The sequence below is a fragment of the Felis catus genome, chromosome A1, assembly GCF_018350175.1.
Source record: "Felis catus isolate Fca126 chromosome A1, F.catus_Fca126_mat1.0, whole genome shotgun sequence".
Lineage (NCBI taxonomy): Eukaryota > Metazoa > Chordata > Mammalia > Carnivora > Felidae > Felis > Felis catus.
In genome coordinates, this window is record NC_058368.1 from 82,125,918 (window position 1) to 82,150,653 (window position 24,736).

The window sequence follows — 24,736 nt, forward strand, 5'->3', positions numbered from 1 at the left end:
TCCTCTTTGCTTTTTAAGCAAAGACCTGTGCCTTTCGGGGATCTGTGCACCTTGCTGGTGAGGCTGAAGCCAACCTGCCTGCCGGGAGCCCTGGGGCCCAGGTGTCCCCGACACTCCCACCTGGAGCTGCCGGCCAAGGAGCATGGCTTGGGGCCCCACGGCCGGTGTATGTCCGGCCTCACTGGGCAACCGCCACCCCCACACCAGTGACCCCACACTTGACTGCCCCGTGGGGGCAGGCTCGGGGACTCCCCAAGCTCTGGCAATCCACCCATGCCACCACTTCCTCCTGATGAGAGCATCTGTCTGGGAAGTTCGGTCCCAGGCCGGCATCCTCTGGGACCGTGGGGGAAGGGAGGCGCCTCCGCAGCTGGGCTAGAAGTCACCCAGGTGCCTTGAGGGGTACCAGCCGCTGCCCACGGTGTTCAACAGGTGACACTGTTCTAGGTCCCCACCTGCCCCATGCAGGGCTCAGCCTGCCCAGGCAGTGGGATTTCTCAGCAGCCAGCAGCAGCCCCACCGTCAGGGCCGGGAGACAGGGTCAGGGTTAGGAAGAGGGGGTCTCACTGGGGCTTCTCCCTCCAGGGATCCAGGGTGACAGTGGCTGCGTGAGCACTTGTGGGCCCAAGTCAGACTCTGCCATTCCCTAAAGCTTACGCACCTCTGTCCGCTTTATGTAATACAATAATTTCAAAAATCAGTTTTTAAAAATTACCTTTCTAAAGAGAAATCACGTGCTGTGCGCACAGACCTCATGTAGATGCGGTGGCACAGAAAGGAAGGGATTTGGCGTTAACACTAGTGACAGTTTGTGGGTTTGGTCTTCATTTTCAATCAGCTGGTGAGCTGATGGTCACAAACTCGGAGGTGTTCACGTGCTTTATTAAATATGCACATCTCACATTTTATAGGTCAAGATCTCAAGTAAAAATACATTTCTAGAAATCCATGACTTCATAGCCCATAATTGAGTTACAGAGGACATAATTTTAAATCGGTCTTGAAAAACATTCACAACGAAGTGTACAGACGTCAAGTACTCCGGCACCAAACAGCAGGAAATGTCAGCTCTGGAAGTGAAGCCTCGGGGGTGACAGCAGACAGGGGTCCTGGTCAGCCCTGCGCCAGCAGCCTAGCCCTGCAGCTCTCGCGAAGCCTGGTGATGGTGGCCATGGACAAGCTCCCGGGCTCTGAAAATATTTTCTGGAACACAAAGGGAATTTGTTTAAAAAACCAGCAACAGGTGTTCAGCTCAGTGGCCCCCCCCATACCCCCGCTACTGCCCCAAGGGAAGGGCTTGCACGGCCCCTTCTCCTGCGGCCCCGAGCTGTAGCTGAGGGGTCCTGTGGCAGCTCCGAGGCCAGTCAGGGCCCTCGGTGAGTGGCCGGAGTGTGGGAAGCCAGTGGAGCCTCAGACTGTTGTCTGCTGAGAACGGGCTTCGCACTGAGAAAGACGTCCCCCGGGGGTTAGTATATGCGATCACATCTCTCCTGCATACTAATAATTTAACGATCACTTCTACAGTTACTGCTGAGAAATTCACGGTTTACAAACGAGGCCAGATGTGAGGCTGGCAGTAAAAAGGTTTTGTTTTGTTTTGAAGAAATTAGAGGAATTCTTCCACAGGTACGTGTTATGCAGCACCTAGGCCAGGGCAGAGTGTTTACGGTCCTGAAGGGGGAATCAGTCAAGTCCTGTGAGCCCTGCTTACTCTCCAGAAAATTCTAGATGTTCTTGTGCAGGACTCTCTCTAGAGGGCGCATGGGCTGCAGGTACCGCGCTTCAGGGAAGAAACCCGTCCGTGTTCAACTTTGCAGAGATTGCTGGGGAAGGTCCCCGCGCCGGCCGCCTCCCCAGCAGCTCCCGTCAGGGCCACGACGCACAGTGCTTCCCTCGGGTGGCTTGCGGTACCGGCAGCCACTCGGCCTCCTGGGGTGCTTTAGAAACATTCGCACTGACTGAGCACCTACTGTGTGACCACCAGCGTGCGTGATGCCTGTCAGAACCAGACGGCGCCGAAAGCGTCACGTGGAGGGAAGGCAGCCAGACAGCAACACGCGGACTCGCTGGTGTACCTGACACATGCAGACAAGGCAAACCCGGATGGAAAGCAGACCGGTGGCTGCTGGGTGGGGGAGGGGCGGGCACTGGGTCCCTCGGGGGTGATGGCCGCATCACCAGACCTTGAGCCGCCCATGCGCTAACAGGGAACAGAAAACCCCGTGTCACCCAGGAGGAGCCACCAGCAGCCGCAGCCCAGACGGGGTAGGGGGGGCCTCGTCCAAATCCCAGGCTCACGACCCTGCCCTCTGCCCTCTCTGGACGAGGCGTTGTGTCATGTGGGACGGGCTCCAAAGAGTTAGCTGCAGGCTTCTGACGGTCCCCAGCCGGTCACCACCTCTGTTGAGGCTGCTGAGCATGGCCAGTCCACCCGTCTGCCCGCCACTCAGCGTGTGTAGCCCTGGCGACTGGTCATCCTGTGGCCTGGAGTCCAGCTAGACTAGGACCCCTCATTCCCCGTGCCCTAGGGCAGAGGCCCTGGCCTCTCCGCGCCTCTACCCAGGCAGCTCCCAAAGCCACCCCGCTCCACGCTCCCACGTCCCCGCAGTGGGAGAAAGCCTAGTGGTGCACTCTGGCCAGCGTCCTGATTTCAGGGCAGTCTGCCGTCAGATCACCCGATTGTCCCCTGATGGCAGAGCCGGGGGCTTGCTACCTCCCGGGAGGTCGGGGGGAACAACCGGGCCACCTGCCTGCACTGATGGCTGGTTCAGGTGCCGAGCAGAACCTGAAATCGGCCTCCCCCGGCCTCCGCAGAAGGCCTGTCGGTACGGCTCCTGCTCTGTTCGCTCAGCACACCAAAGTCATCTACACAGCCTGCACGAGGTCCAGGACCCAGCACGGAGGCCCTGGCATCAGGGAGCTGCCCTTTGGGGCAGGACACACAACAGACACACGCGACCCCACTGGGGCCACAGAGAGCCATCTGGGACCAAAGATGCTGGCTACAGGGGAAGGGGTCAGATGGGTCTGCATTCCGACCCAGTGAACCTGGACCAGCCCGATGGGGGTCCCAGCAGGAGGGAGGCGAGGCCCAGAGGGGACACGGGGACAGGCAGGCTGGGGACGCCAGCACGCCTGGCCAGGCCGCTGCACCGGGAGCAGAGCCCCGACACTCACCTGCATGAAGGTGTGGCACTCGGTCACAAAGCTGCCTCTGGTGATCTCCTTGAACCGCTCGCAGGTGTCCGCCACACTGCTGGCTTCCAAAATAAAGGCCTGGTGGTGCTTGATCAGGGTCAGGGCCACCCGGAAGAGAATCTTCGAGCCTTCGCTGAACAGACAGTCCCAGATCCGGAGCACCGTCTGCGGACAGAAATGGCGCGTCACCGGCTGGGGGCTCACATGGCCCTGGTCCCCACGAGGCATATGCCGCGCTCACCTCCACGGGCAGGACGTCCACGAACAGGCAGATGAACCAGCGTGACACGACCAGGGTCCACAGGACGCCGTGCCTGTCCATCAGGGCCGCCACCGCTGGCAGCTTGGTCCTCACCAGCTCCCCCAGGACCTCCTGGTCTGTCTTCAGGCCCAGCATGGCAGGGCTGTAGTAATCTGCCACACGAGGAGAACAGGGCTGTGGCTGAGCGCCCTTCCCAGCAGATGAGAGGGCGGCTCCCAAAGCAAGGCCGCGCGTGCACCGGTGAGAATCCGCTGGTGGGAAGCGTTTGCACGGCTGCGCTCATGGCGCCGAGAGGGGGGACACAAGCAAGTGTCCACTCGGGCAAAGGGACAAAAGTGTGCAGTGTATGCGGGCAGAACTGTCCTCAGCCCCACAAGCAAGGGTGAGCCCCCAGGACGAGGTGCGCGGACCAAAGCCAGATGCTGGACCGGTGTGGCTGAGATCCCTGCAGCCACCACACCCACAGACAGGACGTAGGACCGTGGGCCCCAGGGCTGGGGGTGCGGAGCTTCGGTCTGGGAAGATGAGAAAGCTCTGGGGACGGGCTCGTCAGTGTGAGCACACTGGTGCCCTCACTGAGGGCCGGCCGGCAGCATGGACACACCATCTGGCTAAGCAGGGGCCGCGGGACACAGGAGCAGGTGCGGGGACAGTGCTGACAGTGACCACAGGACGGGGCCCTTGCTTTTGGAATCAGTCCCGCGTCCTCTCCCCACACTGGAGGGTCAAGTTCCTGGCATTCTAGAAGGGGCTGGACATTCCCACCCCTCTGCAGGAGGACAGAGGCAGCCAGAGGCCTGGGCTGTCCTGTTCATCACAATGAGACCCGATAGCTTAAGTTGGAGAAATGCCTTAACCAAGTTCGTGGCCTGGGGGCCCCAGACCATAGGAGCACAGAAAGCACAGCCCACCAAGGTGACTTCACGGCCGCTCCACTCCTCCCGCCCACAGGCCTGGGCACCGGCTGGCAGCTGGCGGTCCCCACTGGCTGGGACCACGCACTTGGACAGACAGCACGACGCTGCCCGTAGTGTGTCTTCTCCGAACGCATGTGTCCTCCCAGAGAACTTTTTTGCTCATTAAAGGCACATATCATAGACTTTAATGCTTAGTTTTTGCTGTTAAAGTGGTCTCTCAAAAATGAATAAAACGTTAAAAAATTTAAAAACAGAACACCAAGGATTTTACAAGTTTTTCCTGCTCATATCCTCATTTTGCATCTATCATCTCTTCTTAAATTGAGCAACATCCTGGCCCCCCCAGGAGATGGAGCAAAGAGCCTCTGCAGTCCGTTCAGAGTGTCCTGCAAGCGACCCAGTTCTCCAAGTGACGCCCTGGGGCAGCCGGGGTTAAGCCTTCAGGCGGTAAGAGGGTTTGCTGAGCTCCCAGCAAGGTGGCCTCACTCCTGGCCCCAGAGAGGCTTACAGCACCTTCCAAAAATAGACCCGACCAGCTCACACCCTGACTGCCCTGGGGCCTGGGGGTCACCAGGGCAGGAACCCCGAGACCTGACCTCCTCACCCTCCTGGCCGCGTCCGGCCCTGACGCCGAAGGCAGATGGAGCCCGGAGCCCGGGGCCCGCTCCTCTGGGCCGTCTGAGCAGAAGCACACCTCTGGGCCAGCATTCAGCTAAGCACAGGACGAGGAGCCTCCTCAGTAGGCCTGGCGGGGGCCTCGCCTCGGGGACTGCAACCTCCTGCAAACAGCGCCCTGGCCACGTCAGCACATTGGAGGGCTGAGCCGGGCTGGGGCACAGATTTAGAACCAGCCCATCTTACTGCTGCCAGAGCTGGGATCCAAGGGGGTGCCATCTAATTCCAAAACCGATGCTCTCCAGCCCCCCGAAGGCAAAAGCACGCCCCACGGGCTCAGGGCACAGGCTGTGAGATACGGCCCGCAGGTAGGGTGACCCCCTGGGTCAAGGTCGTCAAGAGGACACGGGAGACACACGGCAGCTCCAGTGGTGTTCACACCTTCGCTCTGCTTCCCAGGGCCCCTGAGTCTCCCCGACGGAAGGTGCCTTGGTCCTCCCTTGGACCACCTTCTGTCTTGAGCTGTGTTCGGAGGGGAAACAGGTCACACCAGCTTGTCGGGACGCCAGGGTGTTAATTCACTGGGCTCTGCTCGATGCGACATCCCAGACGGCGCTCCCACTCCGTTCCTGAAGCCCGATGGCACCGTCAGCCGGGACCTCACCGGCATCTCTGCAGGCCCAGGAGGCCTGTTCCCTCGTCCTTTCCCTGGATGCCTTGGTCCGAATGGTGACTGCTCAGGACAGCGGCCTGACCCGAGAGAGGCCGCCCGGCAGGCTGGGTGGAGGAAGGGCGGGGTCTTCATGTGGAGGCCAAGTTCAGGGCGTGCACACACCGTGTACTGGTGCTCCAGAACACGACTTCCCTCCCACGTCAGCTGTTCTGAAACAGTGGCGGCTCTGCTGGCCTAGTCACAGGTGTCCCTGCACCTTCTGGCTCGTGGGAGACCTCAGCCGGTCTTCCCAACTCTCAGCCACACAGGCCTCCTATTATTTCCTACTGAGCCGCTCCTACCCAGAGCAGTAGGGACCCTTCACGCGTGCGCTGCGTGATCACAGACACCACCTCTTTTCTGCTTTCCTTGCAAGGTCTTATCTCAAAGTCAGTTTTTAATTTTAACGTAATGAAAATTATCAATCTTGTCTCTTCTATTTTTGGAATTTTGTTCAAGACCTACCTCCCTCCTCAGCAATCACGAGGCTGTTCTCACCTCATTTTCTGAGTGTCAAAGTTCCGCTTTTTCACGTGTCTTGAATCCACCTGGAGTAGGAATAGGGTTTTCCATGTACACAGGTGTCACAGAGGATGTTGCAAACGGCCATCTTTCCCTACTGATCGACATACCTCAAGCCCCAAGTCCCCCAGATTCATAGGTCGGAAGACCAATCGATTTCTGCGCTCTCGCCTCTGGTCTCCATACCGTTGCCTTGTAATGGCAGGACAGGACATTCAATCTCCAATATTCCCTCAGGCCTCCCTGGTTCCCTAGATAAACCCTCCTCAGATAAAAGAACCACTGAGGTCCAAGCGGCTGATGTCACCGCAAGTGTGATTTGCGCATGTGAGAGCTTCTATGACATCTGTCTGTGTGACAGCCGCATGGCGCGAGCCCCACAATGTGAGCGGATGAGTGTGTCCTTTTCTGTTTTCTGAAAGATTTGTAAAGCGCGCAGAAATTCTCCACACCTTCAAGGTTCGATGACAGTATTGCCATTTCAGACGGTCCACTTTCTCCTAAATCAGCTTTGTTAGGCAGTATTTTTCTCAAAATTTTCCACTTGGCCTCTTTGTCTTACTTGTATTCTCTTGAGATTCTTAAAAACCTCTGAAGATTTTCAAATTCCAGCACCCTTTCCATTTCCACGTATCCGTCCTGCCAGGCTCTGTCTGTTGTGTTGGTTTTTCCAGAGAACCAGCCTTCGTCTCGGCTCGTCTTTCTGACTGCTTCTGTTCCGACTTACCAGTCCTGGAAGCCTGTGCCGCGGGGAGGCCGGCACGGCTCAGCGTGTGTGACCAGCGTGCCACCTCCCAGGCCCCCTGCTTCTGTGTGACGAGGAAAGAAACTAGGGAGCAGGATGCTGGTGCCGGGCCAGCCTGCTTCCAGTGACCCACAGCAGTGCCTCTGCCCCCTCAGTCCTGACTGCAGTGTCGTCCAACGGGACGTCGCGAGGACGGGAAAGGACATTTCAGGGGCTAACACACAAGCCTGTGCAGTCACCTGCCCTTCAGGGCCAGCCCAGAGCCCCTCTGTGACAATTTCAGGCTGTGCTGTGGCTGCTACTGCCCCCTCCCACCTGTGTCTTCATTCGCTGAAACTTCCCAAGCCCCAGAGCAACCCGGGGATGTGACAGGTCTCAGTGAGTATTTGTGGGAAGGAGCTGACTTGGTCACAGTACAAATACACATCGTGATTCAGTCTCCAGACGCAGCTCAGCCATCGCTCCATCTGGAAGGTCCCCTGACCAACCCCCCGCCCCGCCACTTCCTCGCCATTTCCCTGCACCTGCCGCTCAGGCCTCCCCAGGCCTGACAGTGAGATGTCACGCACATGGGGACGGTCTATCCCTTGAAGGCGGCCTATCCAGGAGGGCTGCTGGCGTGTCCACTCTGTGCCATGGCGAACAGTGGCACTGGAGCGTGAGGAGGCCCCATTCCGTAATGGTGCCACTCTGATTCACTCTGGTTCACTCTTCCGTGAGGCACGTGCCAACATCTGACGGCCACGGGATCTAAGGCTCGAGGGTCCTCATCTGTAAAATGGATCAGTAGTTGGGCCCATGTGGTACTGCTGTGCTGAGGCGAGGCTCGGGACACGGAAACATGCTGTATGCTCCCAGGCAGAAATCACAGCTGACTCCTGCCGTGGTCACTGCGGGGTGCCCGGAGCTGGGGCCAGCTCTCCAGGGTGGTGAGGGCGGTTCCAGCCCGACTTGAGGGCACGCATGCTGGAGGGGAGAACCAGGGCTCACCCGTCCAGTGGTCACGAGAACTCCCTGGGCCGCACATGCCCTGTGTAGCTATGCCCGCCTCAGGCCAAGCACGAGGCTGGGTCTGGTCACCACCGTCGCGGCTGTGGAGGGCACAGGTCTTCTCCCACCCAAGACGGCTCTGGCCACTTCTCTTCCCAAAGTGATCAGGGTCCACACTGCATTACCAAAACCGGTGCTATTTATTAATCAATGAATTGGAAAGAATGACTCTCATCCCAATAACAGTTACAGCTGACGACTCACTCTTAGGACTGTTCTGAACTCTACAGGAAGCCGAGTGGACCTCTCACTGATTCTGGGCCCTGCGAGCCTCCACACAACGGGGCAGCCTGGGGACCAAGCCCAGCACCCGACACAGACAGTTCACGCTAAATTACAGAGCAGAGAGAGTGCAACCAGGGCCCAAACGGTCACAGGCGTGTTCAACCCACCAGGCAGTATTCTTCCCACGAGCGCGTCTAACAGCCAAAAGGATTTCTCTTCACTCTTGGTTATGAGGACCAGGTAGCCTGCTATGAAGTTCATTCCCTGAAACAAGAAAATGGGTCCTGAGCCACCTCAAGCCACCTTCGGTGGCTATGACGCACTGCTCGTCCCTTGCTGTCCCCAAAACCACGCAATTCCAGAACGACCTTCTGGTGCAAGATCGAGATCTGCCCTCCAAGTGACACACACGCACAAGAAGGCAGAAACACAAATCTGTGTGAAGAAGCTGTCGGGGTCACGGCCCTGGAGTCCACACTCAGACCCTCCTGGGGCTTCGGCCCCCCGACCACACCACTTGGGCCCTTGGGCCTCTCACCCCCCACCCCGCCCAACCACACAACTCAGACCCCCCCCCGGGCCTCACCCACCCCAACCCCCGACCAACCACACCACTCAGACCCCCTTCAGGCCTCAGCCCCCCCCACCCCTGACCACACCACTCGGTCCCCCCTTGGGCCTCGCACCCCCCACCGCCCCACCCTGACCACACCACTCAGACCCCCTCAGGTCTCAGCCCCCCGCCCTGACCACACCACTCGGACACCCCTCTGGCCTTGCACCCCCCACCCCCCACCCTGACCACACCACTCAGATCCCCCTCGGGCCTCGCCCACCCCACCCCACCCCCGACCACACCACTCGGACCCCCCTTGGACCTCATCCCCCCCAACCCCCTGACCACACCACTCGGACCCCCACCTCGGGCCTCACAACCCCACCCCCCGACCGCACAACTCAGAACCCCCTCAGGCCTTGCCCACCCCACCCCACCCCACCCCAACCACACCACTCAGACCCCCTCAGGCTTCCCCCCACCCCTCCCCACCGAGACCACACCACTCAGACCCTCCTTCAGCCCGGACGACACCTACATCCAGCCTCTAAAGCAGGTGTTCCAACAGACATGAGTGCTCAAGTCTGCATCGGAGCAGATGCCAAGCCAACAGTGTATTTTGTAAAACCACGAGAGCGTGGCGGGACGCGCAGGGCTGCAGACAGTTTCTATGAGGGAGACCGCCAGGGAGGCTCAGGGCACTTGCGAGCTGCAGGCGCAGGGCTCACCCACAGCAGGCCAGCATCTGCGTGACTGCACTCCAGACGACTTCCACTTCCTTCCTTGTTCCCAATGCTTTCTAAAATGTGCCCTCCTCTATTAACAGGGGGAAAATCCAGCCTCTGTCACCCAGTGTCACGCACGCCACCCAGGGAGAGGCCACGTGAAGAGGCAGGCACACACCAGGGCTCTCCAGAGACCACGAGCGGCTGGGGCCTGGACAGACCACCCCTCAGCCGCAGGGGCACCAGCTTGCCCACACCCCGCCTCCGACCACGGAGAACAGACTCCCATTCCTGACACTCAGCTTGCAGACCTTGTCCCCGCGGCTGCGTGTGCACAGATACGGACCATGAGCTGCACATCACGCTCACGCTTAAAGTTGTAAGGGTTGTTTTAACGCTGTTTTTAAAACCTACAAGAACAGCGAGTGGAATAACATAAAGACGGTTTCTTGGCTGCCCAGCCTCCCCGGCTCCCACAGGCCGGTCCTCGTCCAGGACGGCCAGTTACCCATCCTGACTTCCTCCCCTGGCACCGCGGGCAGGCTCCAGGGCACTGAGAAAACAGTCTGTCTGGCCTGCGCCTTTGCTGCTGTCTTTGCAAGATGCTCTGCCCCTCCCGTCGCTGCAGCCACGGCCCCCCAGCCCAGCCGCCGAGCCCCTGGAGCCTCGCCTGAGAAGGTGGGCTACAAAGTCCCCACGCAGATCCCAGCACCCTTGGGAAGCCCTAGAAGCAGGAGCACCAAAGTGGGAAGCAGAACTCCAGGCACCCAAGCAGCCAGCACACTGGCAGGCCTCCAGCCCCTCAGGCCCACACAGGACGTCCCGCGTCCCCTGCAGGCTCGCCAATGGCACTTCTGTGGCTCCACACGTGGGCCTTTGTCTTTCCCTCCCCGACACCCCAGACAGTGCATGTCCTCGCAAGGTGACAGGAACTGGCAGGTGAGGATGCAGGCTGTCCCCTTCGTCGCAGGGGAAGATCTGACTCCCAGAAATAGCATGGGAGGAACGCCCCACACACGCCCTGCACTGAGCCCAGCAGGTGCTAGTCACTCATTCAGTACCTACAGCCCTGGGGCCACTTAAGTGACCTCCTACCTTCCCAGCCCCCCCCTTCTGACGTCAAAGTAAGTCACTAAGCATATGTTTCACCACTTTTCCACCTGGGGAATGTGTCAAAGTCACAGGCACCATGACTAGGGAGCCCGTGAACAGGGTTAGTGCATCCTTGCTGGCCGCTGTCACCTTCCCTTGGGGGCTCACCTGGCAGTACCCCACACCTTGGTTGTGGCGCCCATAGGCCACCAGCACGTTGTACAGGGTCTTTTGTAAACAGGGATCCGCGCTCTTCCGGAATTTCACGTTGTCCGGGAAGGTCCTGTTCATATCTGCAGGGAAATTCACAACACAGGATTACCCAAGACCGGCCTGTGATGTAACCCTCATGTCTACCACAGGGGGCACCCCGAACCCCACCTGGCAGATGTGAGCAAAGGTTTCGACCCTGGTCGCCCTTTGTGGACAAGCCCCTGCCACGTCCACGGTTGAGGCCACAGCAAAGGGAGTCAGGACTGAAGAGGAGGGTATCCCGCCTCTCCTCACAGCCCCTGCCATGCAGCCTGTCTGCACCCCCCTCCCAACACCCCCCACCCCAGCCAGGGGGTTGTTTAACTCTAGGACCACAGGCAACACAAAACTGGAAAATCTTTCCAGTTGTGGAAAGGCAGAACACCCCGAGAATCCCTCAGAGACAAACGGCAAAACTGGACACTGAGAAGTGGATAAACTGTCTGCTCATCAGAACCTGCGTCCTCCTCACCGGCGCTGTGGGAACCTCCCGCGGACCTGACCCTGATTCTGTGAGCTAGCCCACACACGGGCAGAAGGGGGGAGGTGTGGGTGCATGACACAAGTACTTCTTTTTTCTGACCTAGTGACCCCACTTGGATTAGATTAGTGGTGTGTCTGCCGCTGGGCTATGGCTGATGACTGGAACGGACCCACTGTGCAGGCCCCTCGGCCCCCACACAGCTTTCGGGCAGCGCTCCTGGGCCTCCCTCTGGTCTCCGAGCCGCACCTCTGCTTATAAAAGAACTGACCTAAGCAGAACAGGAAGTATTAGTGCCTCAAAGGACATTATTTGCCATTGTGTGTTTGTTTACAAAAACGTTTTTTTCTTGGAATTCTAAATATCCCAAAAACTTAGAATCCACCAGGAGTTTAGTGGTGTTTTGGTTTTGGTTTTCTTCTTTGTTTTTTTTACTAATTCAGACTCTGAGTGACCAGTCCCAAGCCCATTCTCATTCTTACCCTTGATTAGGAGATGTTTTGAAATTTTTCCCTGGGACAGCCCCTCCTTCCCACCTCAGAGGTGGGTGGGACAGGGACGTCCACTCTGCTCATGCACCCTATGAATGCTCCATTGCGCTGTCCCTGCAGAGCAATTTCTCCAGACCCCTCAAAAAAACAGACAGAACGACGATGGTCCAGCAGGTCCGCTGCTGGGCACACGCCAAGAGACTGGAAAGCAGGGACTCAGAGAAATCTCCGTGTAACCATGCTCGTAACAGCAAACCCACAAAAGGAGAGGCAGCGACCCCAGCGCCCATCAGCGGAGGACAGAACAGACCAACAAAACAGGGTCTGTCCGCACAGCCAACAGGACCCAGCCCTGAAAAGGAAGCATTCTGACGCCTGTTGCTGTGTGGATGTGCCTCCAGGGCCCCTCACCAGGGTAAGCGAGCCAGACACGACAGGATGGTGGGCCGGGGGCTGGGGAGAGGTTGACACTCCATGGGGACAGGGTTTCGGTTTGGGAAGGTGGAACAGTAAATTCTATTATGCATGTTTTACCACAATAAGACATTTTTATCCAAAAACACCGGCACTAAAACGGAGGCTTTCAGTTCATTTTTCAAACCAACAGCAACACTCTGTTTTCCTTGACACGCGTGGCCTCTGCGCAAGGGACCCCCTCCCCAGGCTGGGGACACTCCCCAGTCTCACCGCCAACAGGGAGTCCCACCTCTCAGCACACTCAATTAATTGGGCTTTAATTATTTTATATTTAAGGGTGTATTTCTCAAAAGCAAAATCAGACGGTCAGTCACACTTCCTAAGAATCTAAATTATTCAGTTTATAAGGGTTAAACTGTTTTGAGCACTTGGAACATCTAAGAGCTCGTGAGCCTGTGTGGTCACTAAGAATGCCTGGGGCACCGTTGGCACCCAGAGCTCGACACCAGCCACACATCTCCGTGTGTGTCCCTAAGTCCCAGGGCGCTGCCATCAGCACAAAGCCCTCCCAGCGATTACCCTCCGGTCACGACTGCCGGCTCAGAGCCTGCAGCAAGGTCTTCTTGCAGAAACCGGCCCTGCCCTTGCCCCTGCCCTTGCCCCTGACCTTCCCAGCTGGCTGGCGTCTAGTGTTTGCCAAATCAGTGAAAAACACTGTTCTCCCCTCACGAATGTTCAAGGTTTGATTTTCCCATAAGAAAAATAAAATTCCAAATTAAAAGCAATGGGCAATCTGTAACAGCGCAAGTTCCCTCCTGGGGGCTGCGTGCCCCCCGCGCCCCCCCGCGACTCACCTGTCCAGATGGCCTCCTCCAGCCTGCCGCTGCACTCTCCCTGCAGTAGCCGGTGGTAATAGCCGGGGTTCTGGTCCATCCGGGCCTGAGCTCCACTCACCCCCATCCAGACGTGGGCCCGGTGCTCCAGGGGGACACCTTTCCGGATATAGCGCTTCACTGAAATGGAAAGCAGGGGCTGCGGTCAGGGACAGACCAGCGTGGCCTGGGGTCAGAGCCTGGCAGAGCCTGAGAGCAAAGGGCGTGACCTCAATGCTTTCGCCTGGCTTCTCCCATGTCAAACATGAGAAGAGCAGAACTTTGCACATGCCCACCCGGATGGCTGTGTGCACTCCTTGCAGACCGTTCTCCTGCACGGGGCAGCCCCCACCCCGCCCCCATCCTCCCTCACGGTCAGCACACCGTGCGGGGGCAGCGGGCCGGGCCCCTGGGGCCAGGATCAGTCACTGCAACCCAGGGCGGCCCCACAAGCTCCACACAGAGGAGATACCCGGAAGGCCGGAGGCACAGAAGCTGCACCAAGTGAGGGAACATAAGGCAGGAAGCAGAAGCGAGGGCCAGAGGGACAGCTGTGGGGAGGGACAGAGGCGCTGGTGCATGGTCCAGCCCTGGAGGTGACAAGGGACTGCAGGGTCCCAGGCTGGGAGCCTGTGTGACCCCCTGGCGGGGGGCTCAGCAGCCGGTGTTTGTGTCCTGTTCTGCACTTGACTTGTGTCAGTGGAGAGCTACTTCCTTTGGGAGGGATATTTTACTGAAAATAAATACATGAGAAAGGAATCATCGATTGTCTAGCGACCATAGAAACACGTAGGAAAAGAAGCCAAGAACCACAAGCTACCTCAGGTAACAACTTGCTCGCTCGTTTCCCAGGTAAACAGGAAAGATTTGTGAGACGATGTTCAAGCGAATTACAGGAAGCCAGGGGTGCAACACCATGCTTTTAATGACCTCAGTTTAACCCTCAAAACCGTTCATCGAAGGAAATACTCAAAGCTTTATTATTTTCCTTCCATATTACATTACAAATACCATTTTTATTTTCTTTTTTAATGTTTATTTTATTTTTGAGACAGAGACAGAGCAAGAGCGGAGGAGGGGCAGAGAGAAAGGGAGACACAGAATCCAAAGTAGGCTCCAGGCTCCGAGCTCTCGGCACAGAGCCCGACGCGGGGCTTGAACTCACAAACCCGGAGATCACGACCTGAGCTGAAGTCGAACGCTTAACCAATGGAGCCCCCCAGGCACCCCACAATACCATTTTTAAAAAAAGAAATGCATTAGGGGTGCCTGGGTGGCTCAGTTGGTTGAGCATCCGACTTAAGCTCAGGTCATGATGTCACAGCTCGTGAGTTCCAGCCCTGCATCGGGCTCTGTGCCGACAGCTCGGAGCCTGGAGCCTACTTTGGATTCTGTGTCTTCCTCCCTCTCTCTCTCTACCCTCCTCTGCTCATACTCTGTCTCTGTCTCAAAAAATAAACAAACATTAAAAAAAATGCATTTTAAGAAAAAACAAAAGGCCATACAATCAAAGAAAAGTCCACGATCTGCTACAAGGAGAAAAGCATCTGTGGCGCCAGCTGCGTATCACAGAAAACCGTGGCAGGAAGAGCCGCCACGGAAAGCACTGATAAAGCTCCGCTAACTCGCAGTCTGCGCTAACCTACCACGGATGCGGCCTCAGCGGAAGCTTCCAGAGGGCGCATGAGGGCAGGAAAGGCCCAGTGGGTGCGTGCGGGATGAGGGGCGGAAGCCACAGGGAGTAGAGACCCTCTGGGGCGTCCCCACGCTGGTGAGGTCACGCGAACCGAGGACACTAGCCACTGGGGCCGCCTTGCCTCCAGCCTGTCGCGCTTTCCGCCGGAGCTGGGCAGGGGTCTCCGGCCGCAGGGAGCCAGGCAGATGCTGTGGCCACCCCCAGGGGCCAGTCCGCGGCCAGGGATGCCTAACTTGAAGACGTGCAAAGGGGGGACACGCAGACCCCAGGCTGCCTCCAGCACAACTGACGCCTGGAACCACAACAATCCCCAGGGGGACCAGAGGAGCCGCCGAGTCAGGGGCTCACCTCCGACCTCAGGCCCCACTCGCAGGCAGCAGAGCATAAGGAAACTCCCGAAATAACCACAGGAGCAGAGCTGACTGCGTTTCAACAGCGTCGCAAAGGAAAGTCTTGCGGGCAGAAAGGGCAAAACAGTCTTTCCGATGAAGGCTCAAAACAGGGCACGAGGGAACCGGGTCACTGGCTCGGCCATGGGGGCGGGGGGGGGTGAGACCCACACTCGGCTCCAAGCCCACAACCCTGCTTCAGGAAAGCCTCAGTGCTCACAGGTGCTTGCACGGCTGTTTATACCATCGGCTCAAAGGTCCTGCAGCTGCTGAACGTGGTCCCGGAGAGCGAAGTGTTCCTCAGCAAGGAGGGAAGAAGGATGGGATCCCCCAGATCAGGGCACAGGGGGAGCCAGCCTCACAGGCCTGGGGCCGTGGGGCCCACTGGCAGGACACTCTCAGAGGCCCCAGCGCCCAGGCGGCACACGGGGCCCATGGGGCAGCAGGAGCGAGTGTTTAAGGACATGGGCTGGTTTCAGTCTTGAGGGGACACGAACCTCCCCATGAACTCACAGAAGTATAACTAGTAAGAGCGTATTTCACTACAAATTAAATTTGTAAATAGAAAAAAAAGGCACCTGTAAGATGCTTAAACGCCTCACTGGAGTCGGACACTGGGTTCTACTGGGACCCGCAGGTCCCACCTGGCAGAGGCCTCAGTTTCCTCGTCAGACGGGGGTGAAGCACGGGGCCCCAGCCTGAGATCCAGGTGGCCGAGGAGGCTGAGCTGTGTCAACAGCTTCCAGGGACAAAGGCTGTTGCCACTGACCCCTTCCTCAGGGCAGGACTCGTCCGGCAGCATTCCTGACCTTAGGAAGATGAGGGGGGCATCTCTTTAAACAAGGTGGACCCCAGACAAATCACTTCCAACTGTCTGTCCCAACAAAGTTAAGCAAATCCCTGTATTTATTGGTATTTCCCTTTGGAAAGAGGTGTTTGCAACTTAATTCTAACTTAGATGCTGCTGACATTTGCAGCTACCAGGAAAGAGCTGAGACCCTGCAGAAGGCAGTTCAGCATCCGCCCTCAGACGGGACGTGAGCTGGAGCAATGGCTGGGCCAGGGCAGGACTGAATTCGTTTTTCTAGGCTACAGGAGAAGGATCGACCTGTCTCACGTGCTCCTGGTGGGTATTTGCTATGGACAAAAAAGAAAACAAAGAGGAAACACTGGTTGTGTCCACATGTGGCAGAATCGGGCCAGTGAGTTCTGATGGCCACCTAGAGACGTGCTGATGCCAAGATTCGGAGGTGACCGTGTTATTGGTGACAGGAAGGCAGGCATCCAGACAAAAGTCCCCCAAAACAGAAAACTACACAGGACAATGAAGCAACAAGACCCAGTCACTGAGGTCACAGAACGATGCCCACCAAGGCCCTTCCCCCCTGGGATGTCATGGTCCCTGCAGGACAGTCAGCTGAGTGTAACTACAAAACTGGACCCTCATTTCTGGAATAACTCGTCCACTCCTGTCTGTGCCACACAGCCACTCCCACAGAGCCGCGCAGGTGCTGACAGGCTCCCTGACCGTCCTGCCCCGAAACCACACCAGCACCAGCCACGACACCCGGGGCCACTGAACCCTATGAACCACACACCTCTTGCAGACTGACCTGTGCTTCTGTTTCCTGAGGGAACACCAGGCCGCCCTCCCCCAGGCCCGAGGCTCATCGCAAAGCTGACACTCTGGCTTCCAAACCTGTTTTGCCCCTCTCTTTACCGCAGTCACAGTCTGTTATGTAAGTCAAGGAAATGTTAAAACAAAAAGAGAATTCTTTCAGTAAACCAAACTGAAATTCTTAGAGCTCACAGACACCAGTGCTCAAAGAAAGTAGGAGCAGAAACCAGATAAGACCTTTGAACCAGGGAAGACAACTGGAAAAGACAGGAAGGGTGAGCATCTGGAAGGTTCTGCACGCTGAACAGAACAGATGCCGGAAAAGAGACACTTGGCGCCACATGCGGCTTAGGACAGAGATGCTGAGGGTTCTCCAAAGGGAAGGACAGGGAAAGGCTAGAACCAGATGGCAACACCACAGACAGGGCCACTGAGGCGCACGCACGTCTCAGTGACTGCGTGCTACCAGCCTCCGGGTCCAGGGTCAGCCACGGGAGGCTTCTCCCACGTTCCCGCCAACTCCCGGCCTTCGGGGCCAGCCGCCACATTTGCACACGTGCGTGGGAGACGCACGGTGCTGTCAGCAATGGCCTCTGCCTGACCCAACAGCTGGGCCAGGAGGAGAGCCCCTGGTACTTCACGTGATGCAGATTTTCACTATGGATCCAAATTAGCTTTACTTTTATACACTTGTATTTTTTAAAAACAAAAGACCAATCAACTCTTAAGAATAAACAGAAAGGAGAATAAAGGCAGACATGCCAATGGAAACAGAGGCAACGCAGGGATGGGCGCTGGGGGATGATCCCTGCAGGGAGCGCACAGGGCGCTGGTGGCATCCAAGGTCTGCCTGGCAACAGGGAACCAGCCCGAGGCCCCTCCAGGCCCTTTGGACTGTGTGAACTGCTAGTTCACCTGAGTCGCTCCTGAACACTCCCCCAGCAGTAACAGCCCTGAGGAGGGCCCCTGATCAAGGGAGAGGCAGGTGGGTGGTGGGGCCCAGAGTTGAGAAAGAGCCTCTCCCCCTCCTCCCTGAGCGCCCCACCCCCAAGATCAACCTGTCCCCACCAACCCTGTGCAACTGCACTATGTACTGGGGCCGCTCTGGGCCTTAGTTCACCAACCCCTTTAAAAGCAAAACTTGACCTTGTCACACCCTCTTGCTTAAAAACCCTTTTACTGGAGCCCCTGGGTGGCTCAGTCAGTCGAGCGTCCACCCAACATTTAATTTCGGCTCAGGTCACGATCCCAGGATTGTGGGATGCAGCCCCACATCAGCACGCTTGGGATTCTCTCTCTCCTTCTGACTCTTTACCCCACCTGAACTTGAGCTCTCTGTCTCTCTCTCTCTCTCTCTCTCTCAAAAGTGAATTAAAAAAAAACAAAAACCTCTTACAGCTGGCCTCTCTCTGCCCAGTCATGTGATGGAGCCCTGGGCCCAAGACCAGAACGCTCTCATTACGTCCCCAATACCGGTCACACAGCTCTGTCCCTGCCGCTGACCTCTGCCCTCACCGTTCTTGGTCACCAAAGCCCTATCTCAGAAAGCCCTACCCTTATCTTGAGTCCCGGAAGCATACACCTCCCAAGGGCCTCACCACATTCCGGCAGGTCCCCACCGTCTCCTTATCTGCGGCCTGGGGAAAACACTCCATTCATTCAACAAACGTTGAAGCAAGTGTAGAGGCCAACGCTGGGGCAGGGAGGGGAACGTGATTCCCAGAGGAAAGCAAACCACACCAGAAGCCAGACGAGCAGCCAGAGGTCAACACAGGCGGGACAGGGCAGGGGCCGGCTTCTGTGGCGGTGTGGAAGCCTGCCCTCCCAGACCTGCAGGAGGGAGAGCGCCAGGGAGGGCAGGCCTGGAGGAGGCGCCAGGCCCAGAGAGAGCTGGGCTGGGCAGGCCACCGGGCAGGGGCTTCCGCGCTGAGGCAGGGAGGGGGGGGAGGCGGGGAGGGACGGAGACCCCGCCCCTCAGAACCAGCTCTGGCCGGTCCGCGGCCTCCGACCCACCTGTACCGCTCTTCTGGACACCTCCGCCCCCCTTCAAAAGTTTGGACCATTTCATCGCTCTTCTAGTGAGTATCACCAGGTAGGCGGAAAAAAACTCCTCATAAGCTGCATAATCAAAGTCTTCGGGCCTTTCAAACCCGTACGGATCGATCCTGCAACGAGAAGAAAAGGAACCTGTAAGCCCTAAATAAAGTTTCGCGCGTGCACGGGGTCCCCGCGGGGACGAGGCCGCGTGCGCGCGTGGGGGCGGCGACGGGAACCGCGACCGACCCGCGGGCGGGGGGGGGGGCGCGCCCCGGCCCTCCCCGCCGCTCCCCACCCACTCGCACCCCACAACCCAGGTCCCCATCCCGCACCCCACACCCCAGGCTGGGCGAGGCGCACCCCGGCCCCCACGCGCCCACCTGGGGACCCGGTCCCGGGGGCGCCCCGCAGGCTCCATGCCGGGAGGGCGGGGAGGGGGCGCTCGGGGGTGCGGGGACCGCGGGGCGCACGCCGAGGGGTACGAGTCTCTCTCCCTGGACCGGAGCGCGTGTCCTTCCGCCGGGCCGCGGACGCGGGAGGCGGGGCGGGGGGCGGGGCCCGAGGGATGAGCAGCGGGAGGGAGAGGGGCGGGGCTGCACCTGCTCCCGCGGCCCCCGCGGAGGGCGGTGTCCGGAGCTGCGGGAGCTGGGAGCGTGGGAGGTGTTAAGCCCGGAGGGAGGGGTGCGGGATGAGAGGCTGGGGTCGGGATCAGGGGGCCACGGGGGGCGGTCTGGAGCGCAAGGTGTGCGCCCCCCCCTCCCCCCAGGCTGGCTGGGTGGGTGGGTGGGCGGCATTTCCCGGTCACTCCGTTCAGGCCTCCCGGGCTTTGAGCAAAGGTGGGAGATAGAGTTGAGGTTCTCCTGAGATACCTTCAAACTTCAGTGCCTGGCCGGTCCGAAGGTCAGAGCTCTGACCTATGAGCCCTATTTTAATTTTCCTTGTGCCGGAAAAGAGCAAGTCTTACTTTTCACTTGTTTTTTTCAGTCTTCACTTCAGACCTGAGAACAGCGTATAATCCCTGCACCCACCTGGGGACCTGCCCTGTTCCTTCCTGCCTCCCCAAACCCGGCTGGGGAGGGGGTCCCGGGTTCCAGTCCTGCCCTGACTGCCTGGGAAAGCCCCCACCCTGCCAGGGGTCACATGGTCACGGGAACTGGCTGGCTGTGCACCACCCTGCAGGATGGTCATCTGGGGTGACTGGGGGTTCACAGCTCAGGGGGCGCCCCCACAGGAGGCAGAACGGGGGGGGGGGCGGGTTCCCTATTCAGCCACCCCTCCAATAACGTGTTCAGAATCTTGGGCGTGTGAGTCAAGGCCAGGTGCTGTCTGCAATCTTGTTCCTCAGGGCGAGGGGGAGGGGAGTCACCAGCAAAACTAAAGGCATCAAGGCACGCCCTGAGCAGTCCTGGGGCCCTGACGCCCTGAGCCCTGCAGGGGCAGCCCTGGGAGCCAGCACCATTACTCTCCTGAGATTTCAACACTGGGGCGTGAAAACCTTGTCAAATCAGGGAGACCACAGAAAATTTGCCAGAACTATGTTGTGAATTTTGGTTTACAAATGTGGTGAGAAAGTGGGTATTTAAGGTTCTTTGAATTTTGGATTTAAGGCACTTCGTAGCCTCAGCCCTCCTCACCCCAAGGGTCCTTTTTGAAACAATGAGCCCAAGCAGGAAGACGCTTTCTCTGAGCCCCAGAGCCCAGTCCACCTGTGACCAGCCCTGTCCAAGGAAATGCCTTTCTGGGGCACGTGTGTAGTTTCTCATGAGAAGTGCCTGTGGGCCATGCAGAGACGTGGCTGCGCCCCCCACGCGTCTACCCAAGATTTACTGGACCTGCGGGCAGCCGACACGGCTCGGAGCTGATCCGTCCAGGGCTAAGCAGAGAGCCTGCAGAGGAGCCGGCAGGAACCCCCCCCCCCCCGCCCGACCCCCTGCCGCCAGCCATCATCAGGCTTCTGGGAACCCTGGGGGGCTGTAGGGAATTTAGGGTCCCCTGGACCTAACCGCAAAGGCCAGTTCTGCCAGCGTCCTGGTGCCACAGCTTAGTGCAGTGCCCTTTGTAAGCCCCCTCCCCCCCCCCCCCCCCCCCCCCCGCCGGTCCCTGCTCTGACCTCCTCGGGACACTCTCAACAAGGGTACTTTCTTGTGTGACATTCAAGTCGGCAGACGGGGTGACTTATCTTCACACCAACATGGGGTCTCCCCTGGCCCACGCCTTGCGCACCTGCTCATCTTCCTTTGGCGGGTTTCTCTCCCCACCTGGATGGCTGCTACCAGCCAAAGGGAACGACTCCCTGAAGCCCCCCCCCCCACCCTTCCAACTCTTCTCTGGAGCTAAACCCCGTTTCCTGCTTCCTGTTGCCGGGCCTACTAGCAAGCTAATGCTCCTGCCCCCACTTCTCTGGCACTCAGCACCCCCGCTTCCATCCCACCCAGCAGTCCTGGGACACGCCTGTCTCCTTGCCTGCAGGTTTCCCTCCTCTCTTGATGGGGGTCAGGATCCGGCCTCACTCCCTGCCACACACTTTCTCACAACTGCCTGAAGAGCAGCATGGCCTTGGCTCTGATGCCCCCGCAGGAAACCCAGGCCACAGGACACGTGCACTTGAGCTTGAGCGTGATGGCGGTACCCCTGGCAGGTGTATTGGGGCCAGATGACACGGGAGGACGGGCATCCTGTGTGGGGGCAAGCAAGGTAAGAGCGACCAGCCCAGGAAGTAGGGGAGGGAAGAGGATGAGGAGGCCCAGGTGGCCAGGACGGCAGCGGCCAGAGGGCAGGAAGCAGAGGGCTGCCGGCCCAGGGTCTGCCTGAGCCTCCCCTTGGGAACAGGAGGTAGTGCGCACTGTGCCCTCCAAGTACCTCCGTCCACATGCCCAGGGCTGAGTTCCCTGGGCACCCTCCCTGCCAGAACCCTTCCCTCAGAGCTGGCAGCCAGAGCGCTAAGCCGTCCTCCCTGGAGACCGTGCAGGCTGTCACTCGCCAGGTAGCACCACGGCCCCCTGCCACATCCCCCAAGTTTCTGTGCAGGCCGAGCCTCAGCAGGGGAGGTGGGTGGACACCCCGGCGATGCTGCCCAGACGGGGACCCTGACCCAGAGAGCGGCCGTGGGAGCCCGAGGCTGCATTTCTGCCGAGCCCCGGATGTGGGTGCTGGTCCCCAGCCAGGGCCTGTACCACAGCGTGACCCCACATTCAGCGAGGGCTGCGGGGGTCGACTGATTCAGTTGAAAAGAGCTGGAGAGACGTGACCACCAGATGCAACATGGCCACACCCAGGAAGACCCTGCGGTGGCGGGGGTGGGGGCAGGGGGCGAAACTGGGCGAGGACTGGGAGGCAGACGGACAAGGGAACATTAGTGACGCTGGTGTGTCCCAGTAGTGAGGTGGTGTGTGTGTGTGTGCGCGCGCGTGTGTGTGTGTATTACTGGGGGCTGACACAGCTGAGCCCTAGGAAACAGTGGAGGTTAACACGCCCCCTGTGTGTCCTGCTAAAGAGATCCCCACGGGGAGCCCTCTCCTGGGGTGCAGGTGAGACTCGGGGTCCCCTGCTTATCCGGGACCAGCCAGACTCTGCCCCCTACACCCCTCCTTTGCTCCAGCAGTAATGAGCTGGACTGTTTTCGCCTCGCAGGGCGGGTCGGCTCCCACCGCTGAGCCTGCGGGCCACCAGCCCGCTGTCTCACCTACCTTACTATTCCTCGTGAAGAAAGCCTCCCATGGCCTAGCTCCAGAGAAGCTTCCAGACCTCACTATGGCAGTAGCCCCATCCCTTTGAATTAAAGTACTAAGTCCAGATATGTTTTCTATTTGACTAAAGAAGAATATTGATGGGTAAAATAATATGAGGTTTGGAGTTGGCATTAGATTCATTCCAGAAGAGAGAAAAAAGATGGGCGAATGGAGCCATGGAACCAGGAAGCTGGGCACTGGGTACACGGAGCAGTTTTCCGTTCTGAAAGTTTCCATAATACTGTGTGTAACCAGTAAAGCAGTAATGCCCTCCCCACAGGGGGCAGAACTGGCCCTGCGGCCTTGGCCCCCCACCAGCCCACTGTGGCCTGCTCGGAGGTCAGTGCACCGCCAGCCACCTGGAGGATCCTGAGGCTCTCACTCCTGCCGTCCCCATGAAGCCAGAAGGGACATGTGCAGATATTATTAGTGAGGCGGGGTGCTATGGGGTCTCCAGTGACCCCATGAAATGCCCACAACTCTGAGTCTGAGCGGCCACCTTCCTGGAGCGAGTGTGGGGCCCTGTCCCAAGGTTACCGTCATCAGACACTACACATTCCTCCAGTCCCCGCGGGGGGGGGGGGGGTCCAGCCCAGGAGTGTGAGTGAAATCATTGCCTTGGGACAGCCCAGGTGCACCAGGCCGCGGGGCCACTTGACAAGAGCCTTTCTCTTTGGGGAAATGTCACCCTCTCGAGACTGTCATGGGTGAGAATGCGGTCCCCCAGGCCATGCACGTCCCGTGCTCAGTTTCTGGGGGTGTGACCCTGGCCAGGCTCGTCCTCTTGGACATGTCTCCTTCTCCCCAGCAGGAGCCGGAAGGGGCTCAGTCATTGCCTGGCGTGCGGACTGTGCTCAGCAAATCCCGGGCCTCTTGTTCCCGTCCCAGCCTCCCAGGCTCAGGTGCCTCACACTCGATTTCCTCCAAGGGCAGGTTGTGAGTGCCCCGCAGGAAGTCACCCCAGACCCTTCAGTGACGTCCTCTGCAGAAGAAAAACAGGTTTTGGAAGAGGGCAGGTCCACTGAGCAGGGAGCCCTGCAATTATAGCCTGAGCTGGCGTTTCCAGTTCTTCCAGCACAGACGTGGAATGCAGCTGTTCTGTGGGCTCTGGGCATCGGAGAAACTCACGATTTGTTTTCAGAGATCATTTTGAGGGAGTGTTCCTTGTAAGCAAGTTTTATTTTGTAACAAGATTAAATGCACATTTTAAAGAACAAAAACTGTGATACAACCTAATCTTACAAAACGCTCAGGGACGCTGCGGGAGGGGAGGCACAGGAAGCACCCTGTCCCCAGGAAGCCAAGAAACCGGGGGTCCTGCCTCCACCTGCTCCACCAGACAGACGGACGAACAGACAGTCTCAGGAAGGGTGGGAGGGTACCAGGCTGGGACAGGCACACACTGTCGCTCGTCCCCAGCCTTCCTTCTCCTGTCCTCCCTTCTGTGCTAGAACCCCATTTTTGTGCCGACGGAGCAGGCCTCTGTGACAAAGAACCACAGCCCGGCCGCTAGACAGCACCCGTGCTCACGTAGTCTTGGAGCCTGCAGGTCCGAGGGCTGGTTCCCAATGCGCCATTCTCCTGGGTGCGTGGACACCGTCTCCTGCCCGCGTCCTCACGTGCTTCCTCTGTGCGTCCTGACCTCCTCTTATTAGGACACCAGTCATGTGGGATCAGGGCTACCGACTGATCTCGTTTTACCCTCACTTCTTTAAAGGCTGGATCTCCAAACGCAGTCACATTCAAAAATATTTCTACTGCTGAGAAATGAAAGCACTGACAACTCTGGGACTTCAGGGGCGCCTGGGGGGCTCAGCTGGGTGTCCGACTGCGGCTCAAGTCATGGTCACATGGTTCGTGAGTTCAAGCCCCGCGTCAGACTCTGTGCTGACAGCTCAGAGCCCGGAACTGCTTCGGATTCTGTGTCTCCCCCTCTGCCCCCATTCATGGTCTGACTCTCAAAAATGAGTAAACATTAAAAATAAATTTTTTTTTAAATAAAGACATGTTTATTTACATTTTATAAGGGGTCAAATCTAAGGTATAATAGGGGCGCCTGGGTGGCTCACTAGGTTAAGCATCTGACTTCAGCTCAGGTATTAATCTCATACTCCATGAGTTTGAGCCCCATGTCGG

The 24,736-nt window shown here is 58.4% G+C and overlaps 1 protein-coding gene and 1 long non-coding RNA gene across 4 annotated transcripts; one reads left to right on the forward strand and one right to left on the reverse strand.

The window, feature by feature from the left end:
* Window positions 1-861: 861 nt before the first annotated feature.
* On the reverse strand, window positions 862-19,411 carry GRTP1 (growth hormone regulated TBC protein 1). Its single transcript, XM_023253407.2, has 8 exons — window positions 19,253-19,411; window positions 18,849-19,000; window positions 13,115-13,273; window positions 10,788-10,912; window positions 8,414-8,510; window positions 3,440-3,612; window positions 3,178-3,363; window positions 862-1,203 (listed from the first exon to the last, which is right to left on the reverse strand). Exons 1-8 carry the CDS (start codon window positions 19,288-19,290, stop codon window positions 1,114-1,116), a joined length of 1,020 nt encoding a protein of 339 aa, XP_023109175.1. The 5' UTR covers window positions 19,291-19,411; the 3' UTR covers window positions 862-1,113.
* LOC111560226 lies at window positions 18,888-24,514 on the forward strand. 3 transcript variants are annotated; one of them, XR_002741989.2, is made up of 4 exons: window positions 18,888-19,024; window positions 21,342-21,566; window positions 24,052-24,185; window positions 24,318-24,514. It is a non-coding gene; the product is annotated as an uncharacterized LOC111560226 (long non-coding RNA). The 3 variants fall into 3 exon arrangements; XR_002741990.2 differs by lacking the exon at window positions 24,052-24,185; XR_006596979.1 differs by lacking the exons at window positions 24,052-24,185; window positions 24,318-24,514 and adding an exon at window positions 23,409-24,045.
* Window positions 24,515-24,736: the final 222 nt, after the last annotated feature.